The sequence below is a fragment of the Orcinus orca genome, chromosome 2 (assembly GCF_937001465.1).
Source record: "Orcinus orca chromosome 2, mOrcOrc1.1, whole genome shotgun sequence".
NCBI lineage: Eukaryota > Metazoa > Chordata > Mammalia > Artiodactyla > Delphinidae > Orcinus > Orcinus orca.
Genome location: NC_064560.1, coordinates 106,723,758 through 106,743,701, shown reverse-complemented (window position 1 = coordinate 106,743,701; position 19,944 = coordinate 106,723,758). Strand labels below are relative to the sequence as shown.

Sequence of the window (19,944 nt, the reverse complement as noted above, 5' to 3'; positions counted from 1 at the left end):
CATATATCCGGAAAAAATGAAAACTAATTCGAAAAGATACATGAACCCCAACATTCAAAGTAGCACTGTTTTCAACAGCCAAGACATGGAAGCAACCCTAAGTGTCCATCAACAGATGAATGGATAAAGAAGGTGTGGTATATATACACAATGGACTACTACTCAGCCATTAAAAAGAATGAAATACTGCCATTTGCAGCAACATGGAGAGGCCTCAAGATTATCATACTAAGTAAGCCAGACAGAGAAAGACAAATATATGATATCATTTATATGTGGAATCTAAAAAAAATAATACAAATGAACTTATTTACAAAACAGAAACAGACCCACAGACATAGAAACAAGCTTACAGTTACCAAAGGGGAAAGGTGGCATGGGGGATAAATCAGGAGTATGGGATTAACAGATACCCACACCTATATATAAAACAGATAAACAACAGGATTTACTGTATATGACAGGGAACTATATTCAGTATCTTGTAATAACCTATAATGGAAAAGAATCAGAAAAAAAATGTAACTGAATCACTTTTCTGTACACCTGAAAGTAACACAATATTGTAAACCAACTACAGTTTTTGAAAAAATTCTATTATCTTGCAGATTCTAAATCAGCTGGTACTGTTTTAGTATAATACATGGAATGATGGAGAGAATGCAACATCTATAGATTACTGTATACAGAGCTGTGGTAAGTGTCTGTATATATTTACAATTTTTGTCTAACTTGTGTTCCTATGTATTCAGGCATCCTCCCTCCTCCTCTTTTCTTCACCATTCCACATAAGCACCATTCCCAGCTCAGCTCCTTCACCAGTGTGGGTGCCAAAATCCACTCTCAGTTCAATAAACAAGAAGGTACAGTGGAGTTAGTTCTTACCCAACTAAATCCCAACATTGTGTACCTTCTGTCTGGTCACCCCTGTATCCCGTTTCCTTGAAGGGCTTCTGATATAGAAGGTACTCATAAATATTTGAGTAAATGAATGAACTGCCTAATACCTTAAGAATTCTCTCACAGGTAAGCATGTTATCAAAGTTAAAATTATCTCAACTGTTAAAAATATTATCAAAGAATGCCAGACCAAACTGAGGTAAAACTCTAACAAATAACATTTTTCCTTTACATATGTATTTCACAGCCCAAACATCACATTGCCTTCAGAGAAAGGTGCTCTTATGCCATTATATTTTACTATATACCGCACAGGCATTAAACATTCTTCATTAACGTGATGAGACAATTTGCTGGTAAACATTTAAACACAGACATTGGTTTCAATATTTCAAGAACATATTTTTGGTCATAACCAAGAAGTACATCAAAATATGACAACACTGGCTAACACTTTTCAAGCAAATAATATTTAACTCTGCATAGTTTATACAATAGGCTGTGGTAATAAATAATATCACCAATCTCATCAACTATTAACTGGCCACAAAAAGCCTAACATTCATTTTAATTATGATATGAAATGCTCTACTGGTGTAGGTTCAACATAGCCTTAAAATATTGTGGGTGTTTTAACCTTGAATACATGAAAAGAAAAAGTACTAAACTGGACTAAAAAAGAAGTACTAACTTGGTATGTTTTGGTTAACTACCAATATGTCATGTCCACATATTACATTCCTAACATGAAGGCAAATATTTAAATAGAAAATCTAGCAGTCCAAAAAACGTGAATGTGCAAATTGTGAGGAAAACATTGCATTTAAATTTGCACTCATTTGCAAATTACAGTACTAGATCAGTATAAACACTAACAGGAAAAATATTCAGCAGGAAAGAATGGGAACGACCTCTCACAGCAGAGAACTAGTCACTATGCACTGCTTCAAAGTGTGCTTACACGCTGCTTACAGTGTGTTTCTGGTGTCCTGAAGCTTCTAACTCCTTATGACTATTCTTCATTCAACAAAGGAGACTGCAGGCATGCTTCAATCAGTGGTAAGAATAGGAAGAAAAACCTGAAACAGCAACATTTTCTTCCTTGATTTGGTGTAAAGGTCCTTCTCATTATTATAACTAACTTACTCATATGCTAACTTCTAACCTCAAATGTTTTCTGAATCAGGTTTGCTAAATGCTGTAAAGAATAGCTACCCTTCATACAGTACTAGGTTTTGTTTTATTTAAGTATGTCGGCATGATAAAAGGTACACATGCACAGTCATTCTACCAGCCCATAGACGCAAAACTCAGCCCTAAAACTCAGCTTGGATCAGATTCAAATTCTACACAGAGATTCTCTGTATTGTTTTCAATGGGTTAACAACTGCTTGGAAAGCAGAAATGCCTAATAATTTCTGCAGTGTGTTTTTCAATTGAAATGTTTATAAAAATAAAGCCCCAATCTTTATAGAATGTCAAGAATGCTATGAGGGATGTTAAAAGCACTGGGCAAAACCCTCGTCTTCAGCGTCCCATCTGCCCCACAGGAGAAGATCCGGTTGCCCTGGGTGATGTCGATCTGCATGACTCCAGCCCCAAGGTTTCTGAATATGGACTGTTTAGCGTGTTCATTTTTAAATGACTGAAGTAGGCCATGGCCTGTCAACCTCCAAACCTAGTTTAAAGAAAAAGTGTAAGTCATTTAAAAAATAGAGACGAAAAACTTTTAAAAACATGGCGTTCACCTCTGTTCTCCCAGCCCAACTGATCTCATTAAAGCCCAACTTTCCTGTCCACTACCTCTTTTCTAACAGTTTACCTAATTGGAAATAATACCATTCACAGGGCTCATTTACCATCCTTACACTTCCCTGTACCTTCTTTCAAATTCCTCTCTTCACACATCCTCTTGTTTCATATTAACCATATATATACACCCCATCTCTAATTCAATTAAATATTTCAGTTAATTCAGTTAAATACATTCCTAACGCTAAGTTAGGCCCTGGGACAATATAAAAGGCTTCTTTGGAGACCTCAACTGTACAAAACAGAGTCAGGTACTGGAGGCAGAGGTGGGAAGAAGGGAGGGGGATGATGTGAGAAACCAAATTCATGTCATCAAAAACTCAATGCATTAATTAAAAACTCATACACTTACTCAGAGAGTTCTTTAAAGCTTTTTAATGACCTGAGTCATTAAATCAATTTAATCAATTTAATACTGAATTTGATTTAATACTGAAATTGATTATCTGGTTTTCTAGATCCTAACAATTTAGAAAGAACCACACAGAAGTAAGGGAGGAAGCAATATTTGCACGAAGAGGGTGGTGAGTTTTTTGGTTTGGTTCCCCCTCCCCGATCAATCCTGACAGCAGGTAAAGATAATATTTAGCACATTCCAACCTCTTGTACTGACTCACCTTTATGTTACCTTCTGCTGAACCTGTAGTAAAATATTCCTCACAGGGATCGAGAGCCAGTGCCTTAACTGCAGAGTCATGTGCCTGGAATGTGTGAATTAGCTGTCTCTGCCTGATGTCAAAAATGCAGATGTAGCCTTTCCTGCCCCCAGATATTAGGAGTTGCTGTTTTGGCGCGTACTGAAGTACCGTGGCACCATGATCATGACATGTGAAACCTGAAGAAAAACATCAAGAGCCTTTGCCACATGATGTCTACCTTAGCACTTCTGGTAATATTTAAATGCACATTTAAGTAATACAGAAATTACTGTCACATTTTCCTTTCTAATTTCTATAATCATGATCAAAGTATTAAAAAAGATGGCAAGCAATAACAGAAAAAAACATACATAATCTCAGTATGAAAACACACACCCATATACACAGGAAGTTTAAACTTTATGCCCAAACTAAGTTATACTGTCTCATAAGAATGTAGAAGCAAAAGTGCAGAGGAGAACAAGTTTCTCAGTGATACTCAATGTCTTCATTAATACCCACCAATAACAAGTATTTACCCTTTCCCAGTTCCTGCCCATACATAAAACCTCATCAAAAGTTCTTCACAGGGAAATATATTTAATATCCTGAGATAAACCATAATGGAAAAGAATATGAAAACGAATATATGTATAACTGAATCACTTTGCTATAAAGCAGAAATTAACACAGCATTGTAAATCAACTATACTTCAATAAAATATATATATTTTTAAAGTCCTTCTCAGCTAAGTAAATGAAACTACACTAGTGTGAAAATTACCAGCCCCAAGTTAAGGAGTTAACCTTCCCAGAACTCTCTGCATTCTAATGTGATTAACACCTTAAACTAATATGTGGCAAATCTTTAAGAGATGTTAATAATTATTCACCAAAAACAAAGAATTTTGCAATCAAAACTGGGAAATAACTACACCTTTCAAAATACACGTCAGCATAGTAAAAGACTCAAATCTGTTTTGTTTTTTTTTGTTTTTTTTTTAACAAAGTCCTCCTAGCTATGTTTAACCCAAACTTACTGGAGCTTTGAGCACTTGGTGGCATTATGTGAAAGAGTGATCTTTAGGACAGCGATGTGGAAAACACTGTCTTGAAAGGAATAATGTTTAAACGGCATTATTCAGATTTCTAATCATAAGGCTGACTTTTAGTTTACAGTCAGATTTAATTCTCTGACATACGACCTCATTTCTGTTGAGCTCAAGGAATACTTTGCAACTGATTTCTTCAGCAGCCTTGTTAGTAGTGCCACTCTCCATACCATATTTTCTGAATGGAATACAACACAAAGATTATTCTAGGCTAGCTGGGTTTCTGTGACCATATATATTTACCTCAGCAAGGTAGCCAGATATTCTAGTTAACTTTTAGAATTTTATTCACTCTATCTCCATTTTTAACCCGTGAATAAACACGCACTGAATTTACTGGTTAAAATAAAATCAGGAAAGCATTCTTTCACAGTGTACTGAAAATCAAAGACTTAGCTCACTCACCATGAATGAGGCTGTTTCCGGGTGATATCAATGTGTCCCAGAGGCATACATTTCTAATAAAGAAACAGTAACAAAAACACATCATAAACAAATTGTTCTAAGTCATCACTGGGATAAACTGTGTCTTTACATCAAATATTTTTACTGATTGAATCTTACGTTGTTTTGTTCACTCACATTTATAAAGCAGTGATTCTCAACTAGGATGAGGGTAGAGGTTGGGACTGGGGATATATCTCTTCCAAGAGTTTATCCTTTTCAAACTACAGGGTCTGTCTCACATGGTCCCACCTGACTCTGCTCCATCTCATCCCCCGGCCCTATCTCTTTTCCATTATCACTCCACGGAAAATGAGACATGATTTCCTGAGTAGAAGAGATGCTTCTATATCCTTGGGGGTAAACACTACAGGGAAATGAGAGGTGTTATTCATGGGCACATGTTGCCAATGAAAACAATCTGAGGCAAAGAAAATGTTGAGAATGATGGCTACAGAGCCTCAAAAACTTGACAGTATTAACAGCAATAAAAAAAATAGCTTTAACATAAAAATTCCACATACTTTTAAGTAGATTACATTAGGAGTAATTCTGGTCTTTCTCTTTTTGGTAAGGAAAACTACTTGAAGAATTATGTAACAAAGTTTTTGTATTCCTGAGGTGGAAAAACCTGAATAGAAATCCATACTTTCTAGCAAGAATACCTTTCTGCCTAAAATATGCTTATTTCTTTTTTGCATCTCTGTCAACCTACCTATTGTCATTGGACTGTCCAGATGTGGCAACTAGACTTGAAGAGGTAACAAATGCAAAGTCACTTGTGGCTTTACTGTGGCACTGCCAACTCTATAGGAACAAAGTGCAAGCTGATGTTATCTCAAAATCCAGTAAAATGTGGTACAGTACACACACACAGCTCTGCTAATCATATACTACATGCATGACCTAAGAACACTTTTTAAAATCGAGAATAAAGAATAAGTGATAAGAGGATTAGCTGTCATATGCATGTTACTTGGCTAATACCCAATAATTTTTTAAAACTGGAAGAGTTGGCAGAAACATGGAATTAAAGATTATGTAACAAAGGAATAAAACACAAAGTACATGAACTTAACCTTCCAGTGTCACCGTGCCCCCGACCCTCCAAGTGCAGACATGCTTTTCTGCATCACCACGTGTTCTAACATGATTTGGATTAATGGATGAAGTGGCCTATTGGGATTGGTTATTTTATAATCTAATAAGAAACATTCTGGAGCAAACTGGCATACATGGAACCTGTCTGGTTCTTAATACAGTACCTAAAACGAATCACTATAAAACTCTATCACTAAGAAGTCAGAGATTTCAAAACAGATAGAAGTGTAATAAAAATGTATCCTGAATAAGACCACACACAGAGAAGGCCCCTAAAAATTTCAAATATAATGGTCACCCTTCAAGCTGTGAAAAGCAAGTTTTTTGCGTTTTAGTCATTTCAGTCTAAAACTAGGGCAATGATGGTGCTGGGCCGTGGCTGCTGGACAGAGTGGTCCCTTTCCCAACAGATCCACCAATGGGACTCGCTGTCTGAAACAAACACTTCACAAAGTGGCCTCCATATGTGCTCTGCGAATGCTGAGTGATACTTACCATGTAAGGTTTGGGATTTGATGCAGTTTGGTTTACTTGCCAGATACTCAGAAAACCCTCTCCGTCTGCGACACCACACTGTAAGAATGGCGTAAATATTAAACACAGCTTCTGAGTAGCCATATCGAAGGTAAAATCATTTATGAAATGGAGAGTCACTCAGTCCCCACTTAACCAACATTCTGCCTATACCTATGCTCCTGCTGCTGTAGTTCTCAAGAAAGCCCAAGTACTGTAAATAACCTGCCACCTTTTAAATTCTTTTCCATGCCTATTTCACTGTTTTCCTCCAAACTTCTGTAGCAGAACTTAGTAAGAAATTGGAAGGTTGCTCTTAGGTGCCTGACTCTGCACACAGGCACCATCAATGCACTCAACAGAAACAGAATTCTTTACCCTCACAGAATATGTAGTATCTGTAAGTAGATGATTAATTAATCCACACAAAATTCTGTGGATTTATGCTTTTCTTGAGAGCCAAGGGGCTATATAAACAGACACCATCAGACTGCCTGCTCAACTCAAATCCAGAGCGACTGAATTTGTTTTTAAGTCTAGTTTTACTAGCTATTTACTCATAAATATCTGCAGTTCTTTTCGGACAAGTTTAGCAGTAACCCCCAGGAACTAACCTTGTTGCCTTGTGAATTGAAATATAATCTGGTAACTCTTGCATTGCCAGCTTGGCGGAAACAGACAAGCTGCTGAGGTCTTGTCCATTCAAACATTCGTACACTGCCATCCTGAGCACCTGTAAGATCTGAGACGCAAAAGGAAAAGCAAAAAATAAGAAACAAAGCTGAAGAAAGAGTTCCAACATTTCCCATTCTATAAGCCAACTTCAAAATGATAGAGATCACTTGCAGTCCTTTGATCATAAATAAAATACTCACAGTATTGATGGACTGGGTGTGAGGTCATTCTCTTAACATTATGTAGATTCCTTTTCATAAGCTTTAAAAGAAGATAAAAATGAATTTCTTTTGCATCACAGAAGAAATAAGGAAGGATATGATTCAGGCCAACTCTAATTCTGATAACAGTTATTCTCTTACACTGGATTATTACTAAAATAAACCCTGTTGTGGATTTTCTGACCCACTAAATATAAGGCGCTTGTCTAACAGTCTGGGAAAGCACAGTCACTTACTGGCGTGCCCTGGTCTGTGTGGACTGTGAGGATACCAAGCTGCTTCATCTAGTTGTAAAGGGAGCTCTCCTCCAAGTGCCCCTCCCTAAGGACAGTCAGGAGTATCTCCAGATTCTTCAGAGCAGAACATGAGAATGGGACCCCTTTAACTACAGTGACTAACAACAATGTTATTGATGGCATTTTTCAAACACTTAGAGTAGACATGAATTCCTCTCTAGCTCTGCTTTACCACTTTGTGCCTCTCAGTTTGCTCATCTATAAAATGAAAACCACTTAGTGTTGTTATACGAAAAAGCATGCACCTGACATAAAGAAACCCACAGCATGCTAGCTATCGTTATTATGGTATACTAACTGGTCACTGCCTCTGATCTTCAGCATCATTCCTATGTCAAAGTGATTTCAACCTATTTTTGAGCGAGTCCATATCCAGAAACCATACCTAATAGTAAATAACATACCACACTAGCTCCAATGCTAGTCTGTCCACTGCCCAGCCACGGCAGAGATGAAGATGGATGCACCTGACTTGCTGAATGGGATGTTGCACTGGGTTGATAAAGAGTTGTAGTGGAACCACGATAATCAATATCATCTGAACTGTGGAAAACATTCATGTGTTACTGTGACAGTTCCATTTTCTCAACACAAATTCCAATTACAGAGCTTTTTATCTATCTGAAGGACAGTCTTTATTTTTAAAAAAAGTATCAATATCCATAATAAAAACGTACGTACAAGTCCTAATCATCACCAATTTTAGTACTGGTTAACTTTTTCCCCTTAGGCAAAATATAAGTTTAGTCTAATGTTTGGGAGAACTTTATTGCTGCACAAATTAGAACAAATGTTTGTTTTGAAGTATTTAACACAGATTTTCTTTTTATCCTGTATAGAAAAAGACTGTATGTTCTCTTCAAGTACAGAGACCCCATTAATAAAATTCAAACATTTTAAAGAAACTGGAGTTAAAAGTTTTCTTAAACTTAGGTGCTAATTATCACATTAAATGTTAAAGTAATTTTTATGATGGGCCATATCATATTACATGGTTACATCTACTCTGAAGTTTGACTGAAACCTAGTTGTATTATATACCAATGAGACAGAAACAGAAATGAGGGAGGCCATCACGGCACCACTCCCAGAACATAAAATTTCCGAGAGTCTGGAGAAAAGCAAGAGGGACGGAAAACATGGAGGAGAAACCCCCAAATAGGAAAGCATTACTGTACTCTTGGTGCAGTGTCCATAGTTTTACTGAAAAGTAAAGTTGGCTACATTTTTATCTGAAAAATAGGTGTGCTTATAGAGAGATAATCAAGAAGAAACACTGAAAATTACTCAGTAAATGTGACTCATCAATCAGTCTAATTAATATATTAGTGTATTCTGCTTTTTATGGTAATTATCCAGATCAGCTGAATTTATTCAATATTGTGTAATTTCTGACATTTCTTTGGGGTTAAATGTCAAAGTGGCAGTTGTTAGCATTAGGCTCTGGTGTCGGGGATTATTCTGACTCAAACATTATGAATAATTCAGGGTCTAATGGAAGAAGTAGGAGTAATTTGTACACTGATGTAAGCAGAGCCCTTTATTGGCAGCTAAACCAATTATGTTTGCCTCCTCACCAAAGAAATACATAGTTTTCAAGACAACTGAAATCAAGTGCATAACCACTTAATAGGTTCTTTTTGAAGGAAACTACATTTAAAATTGATTACATAAGGCAAGCAAACCTTTTGGATTCTCTGTCATATTCTTCTCCAATCCATATATATGACTGACAGGCCAGAAGAGAAGTAATATCGAGTTCTTGTACATCATGCGTTGAAGCCAAAACAATTTCATTACAGTTTGCCTGTAAAGCAAACGCAAAGTCAATAATTTAAGCAATTTCACTAAAACAAAGTACCTCATTCTTTATAATTACTGAAGATTTTACCTTATTAACAGAAAATGCCATGATCATATCTGACTCCTTATGAATGATTTTTGCCTTTCCTCCTGGATAGCCCAGATCTGCTTCAACCTACAAGACATTTGTCAGCAGTTTTAGTTGTTGCAGCACAGCTCCATACAGATATATGTACATCCCACAAAACTTAAAAGAAGAAAATGTAGCAGTAGCAGCAGCAGCAAGAAAAAAAGTACCAGTAATTTTAGCGTGTTGAAAATTAGCTGTGGAATTAGCTTAGATTCTCTGATGCCCTGTAATCACCCCAATTACAAAAATTTCCATTGTGATTACAGGATACTGAGTAACTGTCACAAAAGATAGCTAACATAATTTTCATTCGTATTTATAACAGTAATGTCTCTTATCTCTTCCAAAAGTGCACAAAGATACAGCAGTAAGAATGTGAGAGAAAAAGACACAATCAGAAAGACAAAGGAGTCACGTAAGAAGTTAAATATTTTTAAATAAGGGTGATGAGATAGGAATAAGAAGTTGGATACAAGAACAGTTAGAAAGTAATGAAGGAGGGCTTCCCTGGTGGCGCACTGGTTAAGAATCCACCTGCCAATGCAGGGGACACGGGTTCACGCCCCAGTCCGGGAAGATCCCACACGCCGTGGAGCACCTAAGCCCGTGCACCACAACTACTAAGCTTGTGCTCTAGAGCCTGCAAGCCACAACTACTAAGCCCGCGTGCCTAGAGCCCGTTCTCCGCAACAAGAGAAGCCACCACAATGAGAAGCCTGCGCACCGCAACTAGAGAAAGCCCGCACGCAGCAACTAAGACCCAATGCAGCCATAAATAAATAAATATTTTTTAATTAAAAAAAAAAAGTAATGAAGGAGATTGATGAGAGGAAGGTGTAATGCTCAGAGTTGAAGGTGATGGGGAGAAAAGAAGAGGCAGAATCAAGAAAGAGGCAAGATAAAACAATCATGTTTAAGAACAGATGGGGAAAAGGGACAGAACTGAAGATCGAAAAGGAAGCAAGAAAGAGAAGAACCAATGGCAAGAAAGATCAAGCTGGACACAGTGGAGCATCTCCTACCCTGTGCCAGTGAGGTGTGTGGGAGCAGTGAGCACTCTGACTAGTTAGCCAGCTGGGCAGGTCATGGTTAGTATCAGAGATGAGGGGTTAGCTCCTTGAATTTTAAAGAATGAGCTAAATTCGAGAGCATGGAATACTACCTTGATGTGGCAATCTTCTGCTATGCAGTTTTGTTTGACCTGCTCCACATGTTCTTCTATAGACTAAACAACACCACACCGTCACAAACACAAAACACATGCATGAAACGGAATTATAAAAGAAATGAAAGTTTTCAAACTGAAATGGTTGCTCCATCACTTAAAGATGGTAAAAATGAATTTGCAAGCTTTAAAATGAATTTAAAAGCACATCAAGAAAAAAATTAAACTGAGTAAAATGTGATGTCATCAGAAAAAACAACACAAAGCAAAACAGGCAAAATTAATGTATTACATATATAAAAGCAATTTCAAAATAAAAATTCATTATTTGTATGTCAGTTATGTAACTTGGAAGTTCTAACTTAAACTCTAGTCTCTAAAAATAAAACCTACTTGTATAAGCAGATGCATCCTCTACTACATAGATTCCTAACCTATAGGGGTTTATTTCAAATAAATAAAAACTATTTTTTTCTAAACACAGATTAAAAGTACTGATAAATTATTTCACTCTTACTCATAAGGAATATATCCATGAAGAGACAGTCAAGGGTTAAAATTCACATCAACCATTACACTATACATAATCCTATGATTTTCTCCTTATAAGTAAATGTTTGATGAGATGAGGCATGGGAAAGAAATCACACAAATAACTTGCTCCTGGTTGATGACAGGGCCATTAGGAATGGCTATAATCAGAAATATCATTTCTGCTGTGCTGTGGAAACCTCTGAAGGTTTGATCAGAGCAATATATTCCTACCAATACTTCCTGAAGTGCCTGCTTCTCTTTCAGCCAACAGGACCCAATTCTCCATGCCTTGTGCAACTGCTCAAGGGCTGCTGCAGCTGACACTGAAGGAATGGTACAAGTGTGCAAGGGCCAACTCAGCAAAAGCCAAACTGCAGAAGAACCTATTTGCCTTTAATCAAGTGGCTAAGTTTGCCACATTTATCCATTTCACAAAAAGCTGTTTTGTGGAATAGTCTTCTCTAACATACTCAGTAAAAATACCTTCTTCTGAATACACCTAAAATTTCAGCATTTCTCAGAATTTTAGTTTTATTAGGTAATTTTAAAAAATTAGCCAATTTTAGCATTCTTAGGATTATTTTGCCAGTTTTGCTAATTAATCAATTCACTGAATTTACCAAATTTATTGACCACCAATATCCTATTTAACAATCTAAAAAGATAAAACACTCTTATTAGATGGGTAGTTTTAATAAATTCTGCATATTTCTGAACTAAGTGACCAATTTTACTTTGCCTCAAGAGCTTTCACATTGTTTTCATAATTTTTTTTCATAAATGAAAAACATTTTTCAGCAGATAATGTGCTATTCAATACAGTAGCCACTAAACACATATGGCTTTAAATTTAAATTAAACAAAATAAAAAATTCAGTTCCTCAGTCACATTAGCCCACTTCAAGTGCTCAATAACCACATGTGGCTGGTGACTACTATACTGTACAGAACAGACATAAATTTCCATTATCAACAAAGTTTTATTGGACTGCATGCAACAAGATATTAATTTCATTCAATAATTTAAAATTCAAAGGTACAGAAGGGTACATGATAAAAATTCTTCCATCCAAACTCCCAGCCATGTACTTCCCTTCCTGGAGCCAACCAACGCTTACACAGCATTTTAAGAAATGTTCAGTTTATCTCTGTCCCACCTCCCTGTACATGGAGAGCCTCTTCGGGTAGAAAAATAGAAAAGAACACACAGCTTGGGCTGCTGATCCCAAGAGCACAGAAATGGAGGGACATAAAGAAGGGGAGGTAAGGGGCAGAATCGGGGAGAAACTTGGTTAAGGAAGAGGGAAACGAGAAAGGAGACAACAGATCCTCAAGAGCAAGACAAGAGTCTGAGGGTCCCAGCAACCCAGACCCAGTCTTTCTATAGCACTCTGAGGCTCTGACAAGCTAACAAAACAAAACTGCTAGAAACCTTATGAATAATTAAAGCATATCACTGTGTTTAATAATTTGAAGAACTAACAACTCAGAAAATTGATCCTTCAATGAACTCTCTTTCTGTGAATAACAGAGCCCTAAGTGAGCAAGTATCTTTTATCTTAAATCTATTTCTTAGATTTCTATATCTTATTTTATAGAACTCAGTATCACTATAGGAAATGCAGTAAGCAATGTATTAAACGAAAGGGGAAATGAATTTGGCTCTTATTCCCCTAACAAAACCCTACATCAATAATTTCAATACCATTGGGGTCTTTTCCTATCAAATAAGCTTATAAGACACAAAAGAATCTCTATAGTTCATTCCTCTAATTCCTCACGTAAGTACATAATTTTTAAATCTACAGAAAAAAATAAATGACTGTTCACAGGACTGCCCACAATGACCATCCAGGTAAGTGGGTGAGTAGTGGAAAGAAAAGAACGAATCTGGTCGGTTCTGCTGCCCTAGGTATGGAGAACATTTGAGAAGCAGTTCTATATGCAACCTTGGGAAATTGAGCCACATAGACTGTCCCTCTCGGTTTTCACTTTTCTAAGTGAAATATAATTAATTTTTCTTTTCTCATAGTTTTTGTTGCCAATCTTTAATCACATCTGACACTCTACTCTGAACACTACTCTCCAAACTGCTCATTACCTCATTAAATAGCCAAATGGACTGAAATGCTTATATATAAAACATCTGTGTACCCCTCATTTTATAATGAAGAGATCGTTTTAAGTTCTAAAGTGTGACTCTCTCAAATTCATGATTCTTCTTGAACCCTGTATGGCATTACATTATTAACTTATGTTTAGCTTAAAAATCACCATGCAATGTAGAATCTCTGCCTCACTTTGTAAATGCAATCAATCTTCCTTCATCTCATATTTGGTGTTTCTGTAGTTTAATCTGTCTCACAAAATTATTCTATAGTTTATGCTGCTCATTTCTAAATGCTAAATAAATAAAAATGCTTTTAAAGGGTTATGCTGTATTTTCATTTAAATGATATTCAGAGAATCATAACATAGAGTATACTCATTTATATACTAAATTCCCCAAACCATCCCTCACAATGTTTATTACATGTAAAGGCCCAAAGGCAAATATTATAAAGGACATAACCACTTTCACCTGACTATACAGGATTTGTCGAAAGACCTATGTTGTTTCATTGTTATGAAATAAAAATTGTACGTTTTTATCTTAAAAAAAATTCTCTGTAGTTTGATAAACTATTACCTATGATGTATGAAAGATAATAAGTTCCAACCAAAAGTAAATTTCAAATAAATCAAGCTGGCTTCATTAGAAATGTTAAAAAAAAACAAATGAAAATTACAAGAGAGAATATTTTTTTCTAAAATACCTCACTCTGCTTTCTTTTCTTAGTGAAAATATATCTAATAAATGTCTGTTGAAGTACTTCTTGTTTAACAAGGAAATGCCAAAGTCGTTTGACTGGAAGCGCAGAAGAATCCCGGGATCTAGTTTAAAAAAAAAAAAAAATCAACATATCACACTATTTTAGTCTATAGAAAATGTTTCATTATTTGCAGATAATTTTTTTAAAACCTCCATTATTGCAAAGAAGATACAGCATTAAGCTCAACAAAATTTTATAATTTATTTCACTTTTAATTTTTAGTTCTACAAATCATTCCTTCATCTAGCAATTAATTCTCTACAGATTCTCTAAATGGACAGGTTGAGCTGAGAGTCAATTGAATCTCTTATTATTCTTTCTTTTTTTTTTTTTTTTGCGGTACGCGGGCCTCTCACTGTTGTGGCCTCTCCCATTGCGGAGCACAGGCTCCGGATGCACAGGCTCAGCAGCCATGGCTCATGGGCCCAGCCGCTCCGTGGCATGTGGGATCTTCCCGGACCGGGGCACGAACCCGTGTCCCCTGCATCGGCAGGTGGACTCTCAACCACTGCGCCACCAGGGAAGCCCTTATTATTCTCTTTTTAAATTATACTTCAGGTTGGTTACAGCATATCACCAATGAATATAAATGAACATAAAGTCCCACATTTCATTTTTAACAGCTAACAAGCTAAATTTAAAGCCTTGCTCTTTCAACCTTATGAGCAATACTCTAAATCATGGCTGGCTGCCTCAAAAAAAGCATGCTGCTTATCAAAAGGGGCCTAGATGGACAGATGGAAGATCAAAACAGCAATAAAAACCTTAATGTGTTTACTATTAAATTACTGACAAAAGGTCAGTAGCACCTTGTTTGAATATGTAGATTGTTATCCCAAAACATTTCTGTTAAGAGTTCCTAAAATGATGACAAAAATAAAGGTTTTGTCCTGATTATAAAATTAGTATGTCTATTTGAAGTACAGGTAATATGGGAAAAATAATTTTTTATCCAGATTTCTGATAGTTTCCTTGGCATATAGTGCTGGAAACAGGATTGCAAGTTCAAAGTTATGAGTGTTTTGAAGGCTACTGGCATATTATTTTGCCAAACTGACTTCCAAAAAGGTTAAACCAAGCTACACTCTCATTACCATTGTAAGAGAATTCTTACTTGAATGGAGTATTTTCAGGTTCTAGCATTGCTTTATTTCGAAGAATAGCTGGTCCAGCTCCTACTGAAAGGTCAGTTGGATATGTGTTGACATAGTTGGGGGGAGGACCTTCAAATTCATCCATTTTCTCTTGCAAGATCTGCTCCCAATTCTCCAAGTTTTTAATCACAGCAATACCTAATGGTGATGTTACAGGCAACTCTAAAATGTAATAGAATATGATATTTTACTTTGATTAAAAATGTTGACCATCACCACATATTTACAAGATCCAAATTCTTAGAGCCAAAACTTCTGAAAGTACAAATAAATCTGAAAATGTTAATCTAACACCATTTTGATATTTAATGCTTTGAACAAAACAGAAGACCAGCTTTCTAAAATGAGCTAGGAAAATGTTCAGCTTCTCCACGCTGGTTTCCTGGTTTTTCTTCCAACCTTCTAGGTAGTCAGTGATTCTTGCCATATGAATTAAAACCACAGACTGGAGCCTAAGATAAATAAGACCTCATAACATCTCCAATGCTGTATATTTTTAGTACCACATGTTCTTTTATATGGATTTTGTAAAGAGAAACTTGATGATAATTTGTTGTATTTAATAACATTAATTTTCAAATTCCAAACTTACCAGAGAATTCCAGCCCAGCAATGGGAAAGAAATTCTTGACATTGTGAAGTACTAGCTTAACCATTGTCAAATGTAGAAGAGCCCAGCTGTTCAAAGGGACAAATAAAAAAACTCTCCTTAATTGAAAAATAAAATCATGAGAATATAGTAATGATCCCTGTCAACTGTTTGGCCCAATCTCCCACCCAGAAAAAAAGCTGTTTTTTTCTAACAACTTACTATTAAAAAAGAGTACCTTTGTAGTCTCTGAAAATAAAAGGTATGCAACAATGTATTATACTTGCACTATCTGAAATACCTAATGGAAAGAGATTTACCACACAGCTACATGGAATTTTAATACCATATCAATAAATTATGTATTTTTTCTCACTAAAAATGTTTGTGCCAGCTATTCTTTGAAACTGCATGTGAAATACTCTACTATCTAGCAATGTACCTCAAAGGTACAGAATTCCTAACCTGAAAACATAGGTCAGTTCTTGTATAAATTCATGATAGTAATATTGCTTAAAACTAGTAACATCAGGAACTTCTACAAAAGAAAAGACAAAAAGAAAAGAGGAAAGCTTTATTTACCTATAGGAGTTAGGGTCTTGGTGTTCCTGTATCTGTGTATCTGAAAAAAAAGCATCATCTTCTTCTTCATCACTATGAATGCTTTCATCAGAATCATATATAACTCCACTATCAGACAAAGGGAGAAACGGCTGCAATAAAATGTGAAGTTATTTTTAAATGTATAACTGGGTATTTTTATCCTAACTTAATATTGAACATTTTAAATGGTGTCAACCTAAACTAAAATTTTCTTTTGAAAATGATACTAGACCTAGGAAAGTCAGGAAAACCAGGTTAAAACTCTCAGATTCAATAAAATAACTGAGTAGCTAGATACGACACAAATTTTTTTTTTAAATCAATGGTCTTTTTCTTATATATCAGCAATAACTAGTTCAAAAACTCTGAAGAAAAAAGGTGCATTAAGTAACATAATACCAAAGGAAAAACTTTATGAAAACTGTGAAAGAGCTACAGTGAAGGAAATTACAAATCCCTCTAAAAGCTAAATAAGGAGATTGAAACATGTAAAGACTATCATTCTTTAATTTACAGGTTTTAGGTAATTGCAATAAAAATCCCCATGGGGATTTCTTTTCCTTTTTTGAAACTTGACAATGATTGTAAAGTTCATAGGGAAGAAAATAATAGGTAAGATTAACTAAGAAATCTTTCTAAAGTGAAAGATACTATTTCTTAGTGGATATTAAAATAACTAATTAAAATAAGTGCAGTCTAGCAATTGATAAGTGGAAAAATATAGTCCAAGAAGAGTATATAAATAAGAAATTAATATATGACAAATATAACATCTTAAGTCGTTGGGAGGAAAGGAAGGACAACTAGTATAAGTGTGAGAATAGAAGATAAAGAGGGTACCGAAGTCTGATCTTCACTTCATTTTAGATCAACAGGAGAGTTAGAAATTAAAAAAAAGAGGTAAAAAGTTAAAAAGAATTAGGAGGAAGATGGGCTTCCCTGGTGGAGCAGTGGTTAAGAATCCAGGTTCAAGCTCTGGTCTGGGAAGATCCCACATGCCGCGGAGCAACTAAACCTGTGTGCCACAACTACTGAGCCTGCATTCTAGAGCCCACGAGCCACAACTACTGAGCCCGTGTGCCGCAACTACTGAAGCCTGCGCGCCTAGAGCCCGTGCTCCACAACAAGAGAAGCCACCGCAATGAGAAGCCCGTGCACTGCAACAAAGAGTAGCCACCACTTGTAGCAACTAGAGAAAAGCCTGCACGCAGCAACAAAGACCCAACATAGCCAAAAATAAATAAATTAATTTTTTAAAAAAAAAGGATGAGGCCAAAGAGAAGGTGGAGGAAACAAAAGGAGGAGAAGATAACAAAAGTAAACATTTATTAGTGGAAAGGACTTTCTCTGCTTAAAAACAATGTAACAAATCATTTTTTAAAAGTATGGATAGACATGACTAAGTAAACTTTTAAAAACTTCTGTATGTCAAAAACAAAAGGCAAATAAATCATTTTTTAAAAGTATGGATAGACATGACTAAATAAACTTTTTAAAACTTCTGTATGTCAAAAACATAAACAAAATTAAAAGGCAAAGAATCTGGAAAAGGTATCACAAGTAAGGTAAATTGTTAATATCCTTAAAAATAAAGAGTTCATTAAAAGTAAGGAAAAACATTACAATTCCAATAGATAATTTTGTTCAGAACATGAACAGTCAATCCCTCACAGTAGAAAACCTAATAGCAATAGGTTCATTAACATTTTTTGATATCATTAATAGGAAATAAAAATTATTTAATCAAATTAACAAAAATGAAAAAGGAATACTTAATGAGGGTAAAGTCAGATGCATGCTCACTATTCTCAAGGGAGTATAAATCAGTAATCTGAAGATATATATATAAATATATATATATATTTCAGATATGTATCTGAAATAATCAGAATGTGAACAAGGCTTATCTAAAAAGATACTAATCTCAGCATTATTTATAAAAATGAAAAAATAAATACAGCAAATACTGATAGGCAAATGGTTATGTAAACTACAGTATACTCATCAAGCTGACTAGTTATTTGGTCATTAGAAATGATATGTACCTAGAAACAATGACAAACCCAGTGACAATGAGCACCCATATACCCACTTGTGGTTTCTAAATTATAATTTCCCACAAAAAGGAACCAGGTTCTTTGGAGGTTGCTCCCACTCTGGGGCAGGAAACATGCAAAATTAGCCTAGAATGACTTAAACTAGAAAGAAAAGAAACTCAAAGACTATTGGAAGAGTTCTCAAAAAGATTCAGGAGCCAACTGGAAGAGGCTCTCATTGGCAAAGATGGGACAATCTGAACATCCATAAGAATAATAACTGTACTGGATTAAAATACATAAAATATGTTTAAATCCATAATATAACAAAACAAAGTTCACTGCTTCCTCTGAAGGATGCTAGAGAATCAACTCATCACTTTGAAAACTGGCACAAGAAGCAAAGAATAAAGCACTTATCCTGTCTTTCTCTTTCAAAATGTAATTCAGGATAACCAAATAGATTGATGGAAGAAAGTATTCCAGCAAATAAATGAAGACTAAATGAGAAGATATCATTATCATAATTTTAAAACTACCCTAAATTTAAAATAATGGACTTAGGCAAAAATCATCAACTAACATCTCAAAAAGAGAGTTTCCTGATGGAAATACACAAAACCACCTATGAAGTAATCCTGTACTCCCCTTTCCCTATCCAATCAGAATGGAATCTGATAAAGCCTCTAAGTTTAACTTTCACTTTACAGAAAAACAGAAATCAGGGGAACAAGGTCAGAAGACCAAACATGGGGATGCCATCAGCAAAAGCCACTGAGAAATTTTAAAGGACAAATTTGGGGGCAAAAAATGGGGAGGGGGGTAAATTTAACAAAGAGAGATGGAGGTAGAACTTATAGATTAAAAGAAACTTAAGACATATCAACCAATTGCAATGTGTGAATCTTATTCTGGACCCTGATTTAACAAACCAACTGTTCAAAAACATTTAAGGTATAATGGGGAAAAATGTGAACACTCTCTGGATACTTAATGATATTAAGGAATTGTGTGTGTATGTATGTGTGGTGTGTGTGGGATAATGCTAGTGTGGTACTGGTTCAAAATCCTTGTTTTTAAAAAATAAATGGTGAAATATTTATGAATGGAATTTCATGATGTTTGGATTTGCTTCCAACCAATCTGGGGAGTGGGAAGAAGTATAAATGAAACACATGTAAAGAGGGAACACAGGTAAAGAAGGAAACCCATCAATAGAAGGTGATGTGCTTGAAAAAACAAAGTGCAGAAAAGCACACACCCAACACGGTGCAAAATGGGACTATGTTCGATCTAGTCACGATGAGTATTCTGATCCCCAGAAAAGTTTTCTCTGCTTTGGAGA

At 35.6% G+C, this 19,944-nt stretch overlaps 1 protein-coding gene and 1 long non-coding RNA gene across 5 annotated transcripts in view; one reads left to right on the top strand and one right to left on the bottom strand.

Annotated features, from left to right (window-relative positions):
- Window positions 1-606: 606 nt before the first annotated feature.
- Window positions 607-2,600, top strand: LOC125963521 (uncharacterized). The gene is made up of 2 exons (XR_007475570.1): window positions 607-696; window positions 2,451-2,600. It is a non-coding gene; the product is annotated as an uncharacterized LOC125963521 (long non-coding RNA).
- The window catches only part of DMXL2 (Dmx like 2), a 160,929-nt gene continuing 142,080 nt past the window's right edge, over window positions 1,096-19,944 (bottom strand). For 2 of the 4 annotated variants that reach the window (XM_049705959.1, XM_049705960.1), the window contains exons 30-44: window positions 16,543-16,673; window positions 15,964-16,049; window positions 15,332-15,533; window positions 14,161-14,278; window positions 10,808-10,870; window positions 9,604-9,690; window positions 9,398-9,519; window positions 8,117-8,255; window positions 7,396-7,456; window positions 7,135-7,262; window positions 6,503-6,580; window positions 5,622-5,713; window positions 4,868-4,920; window positions 3,330-3,547; window positions 1,096-2,578 (exon numbers count right to left, since the gene is read on the bottom strand). In XM_049705959.1, coding sequence (XP_049561916.1) covers window positions 2,369-2,578; window positions 3,330-3,547; window positions 4,868-4,920; window positions 5,622-5,713; window positions 6,503-6,580; window positions 7,135-7,262; window positions 7,396-7,456; window positions 8,117-8,255; window positions 9,398-9,519; window positions 9,604-9,690; window positions 10,808-10,870; window positions 14,161-14,278; window positions 15,332-15,533; window positions 15,964-16,049; window positions 16,543-16,673 — 1,788 coding nt within the window. In that variant the 3' untranslated portion in view covers window positions 1,096-2,368. The remainder of the gene's footprint in view (window positions 2,579-3,329; window positions 3,548-4,867; window positions 4,921-5,621; window positions 5,714-6,502; window positions 6,581-7,134; window positions 7,263-7,395; window positions 7,457-8,116; window positions 8,256-9,397; window positions 9,520-9,603; window positions 9,691-10,807; window positions 10,871-14,160; window positions 14,279-15,331; window positions 15,534-15,963; window positions 16,050-16,542; window positions 16,674-19,944) is intronic. The other 2 variants (XM_049705962.1, XM_049705961.1) reach the window with 1 other exon arrangement.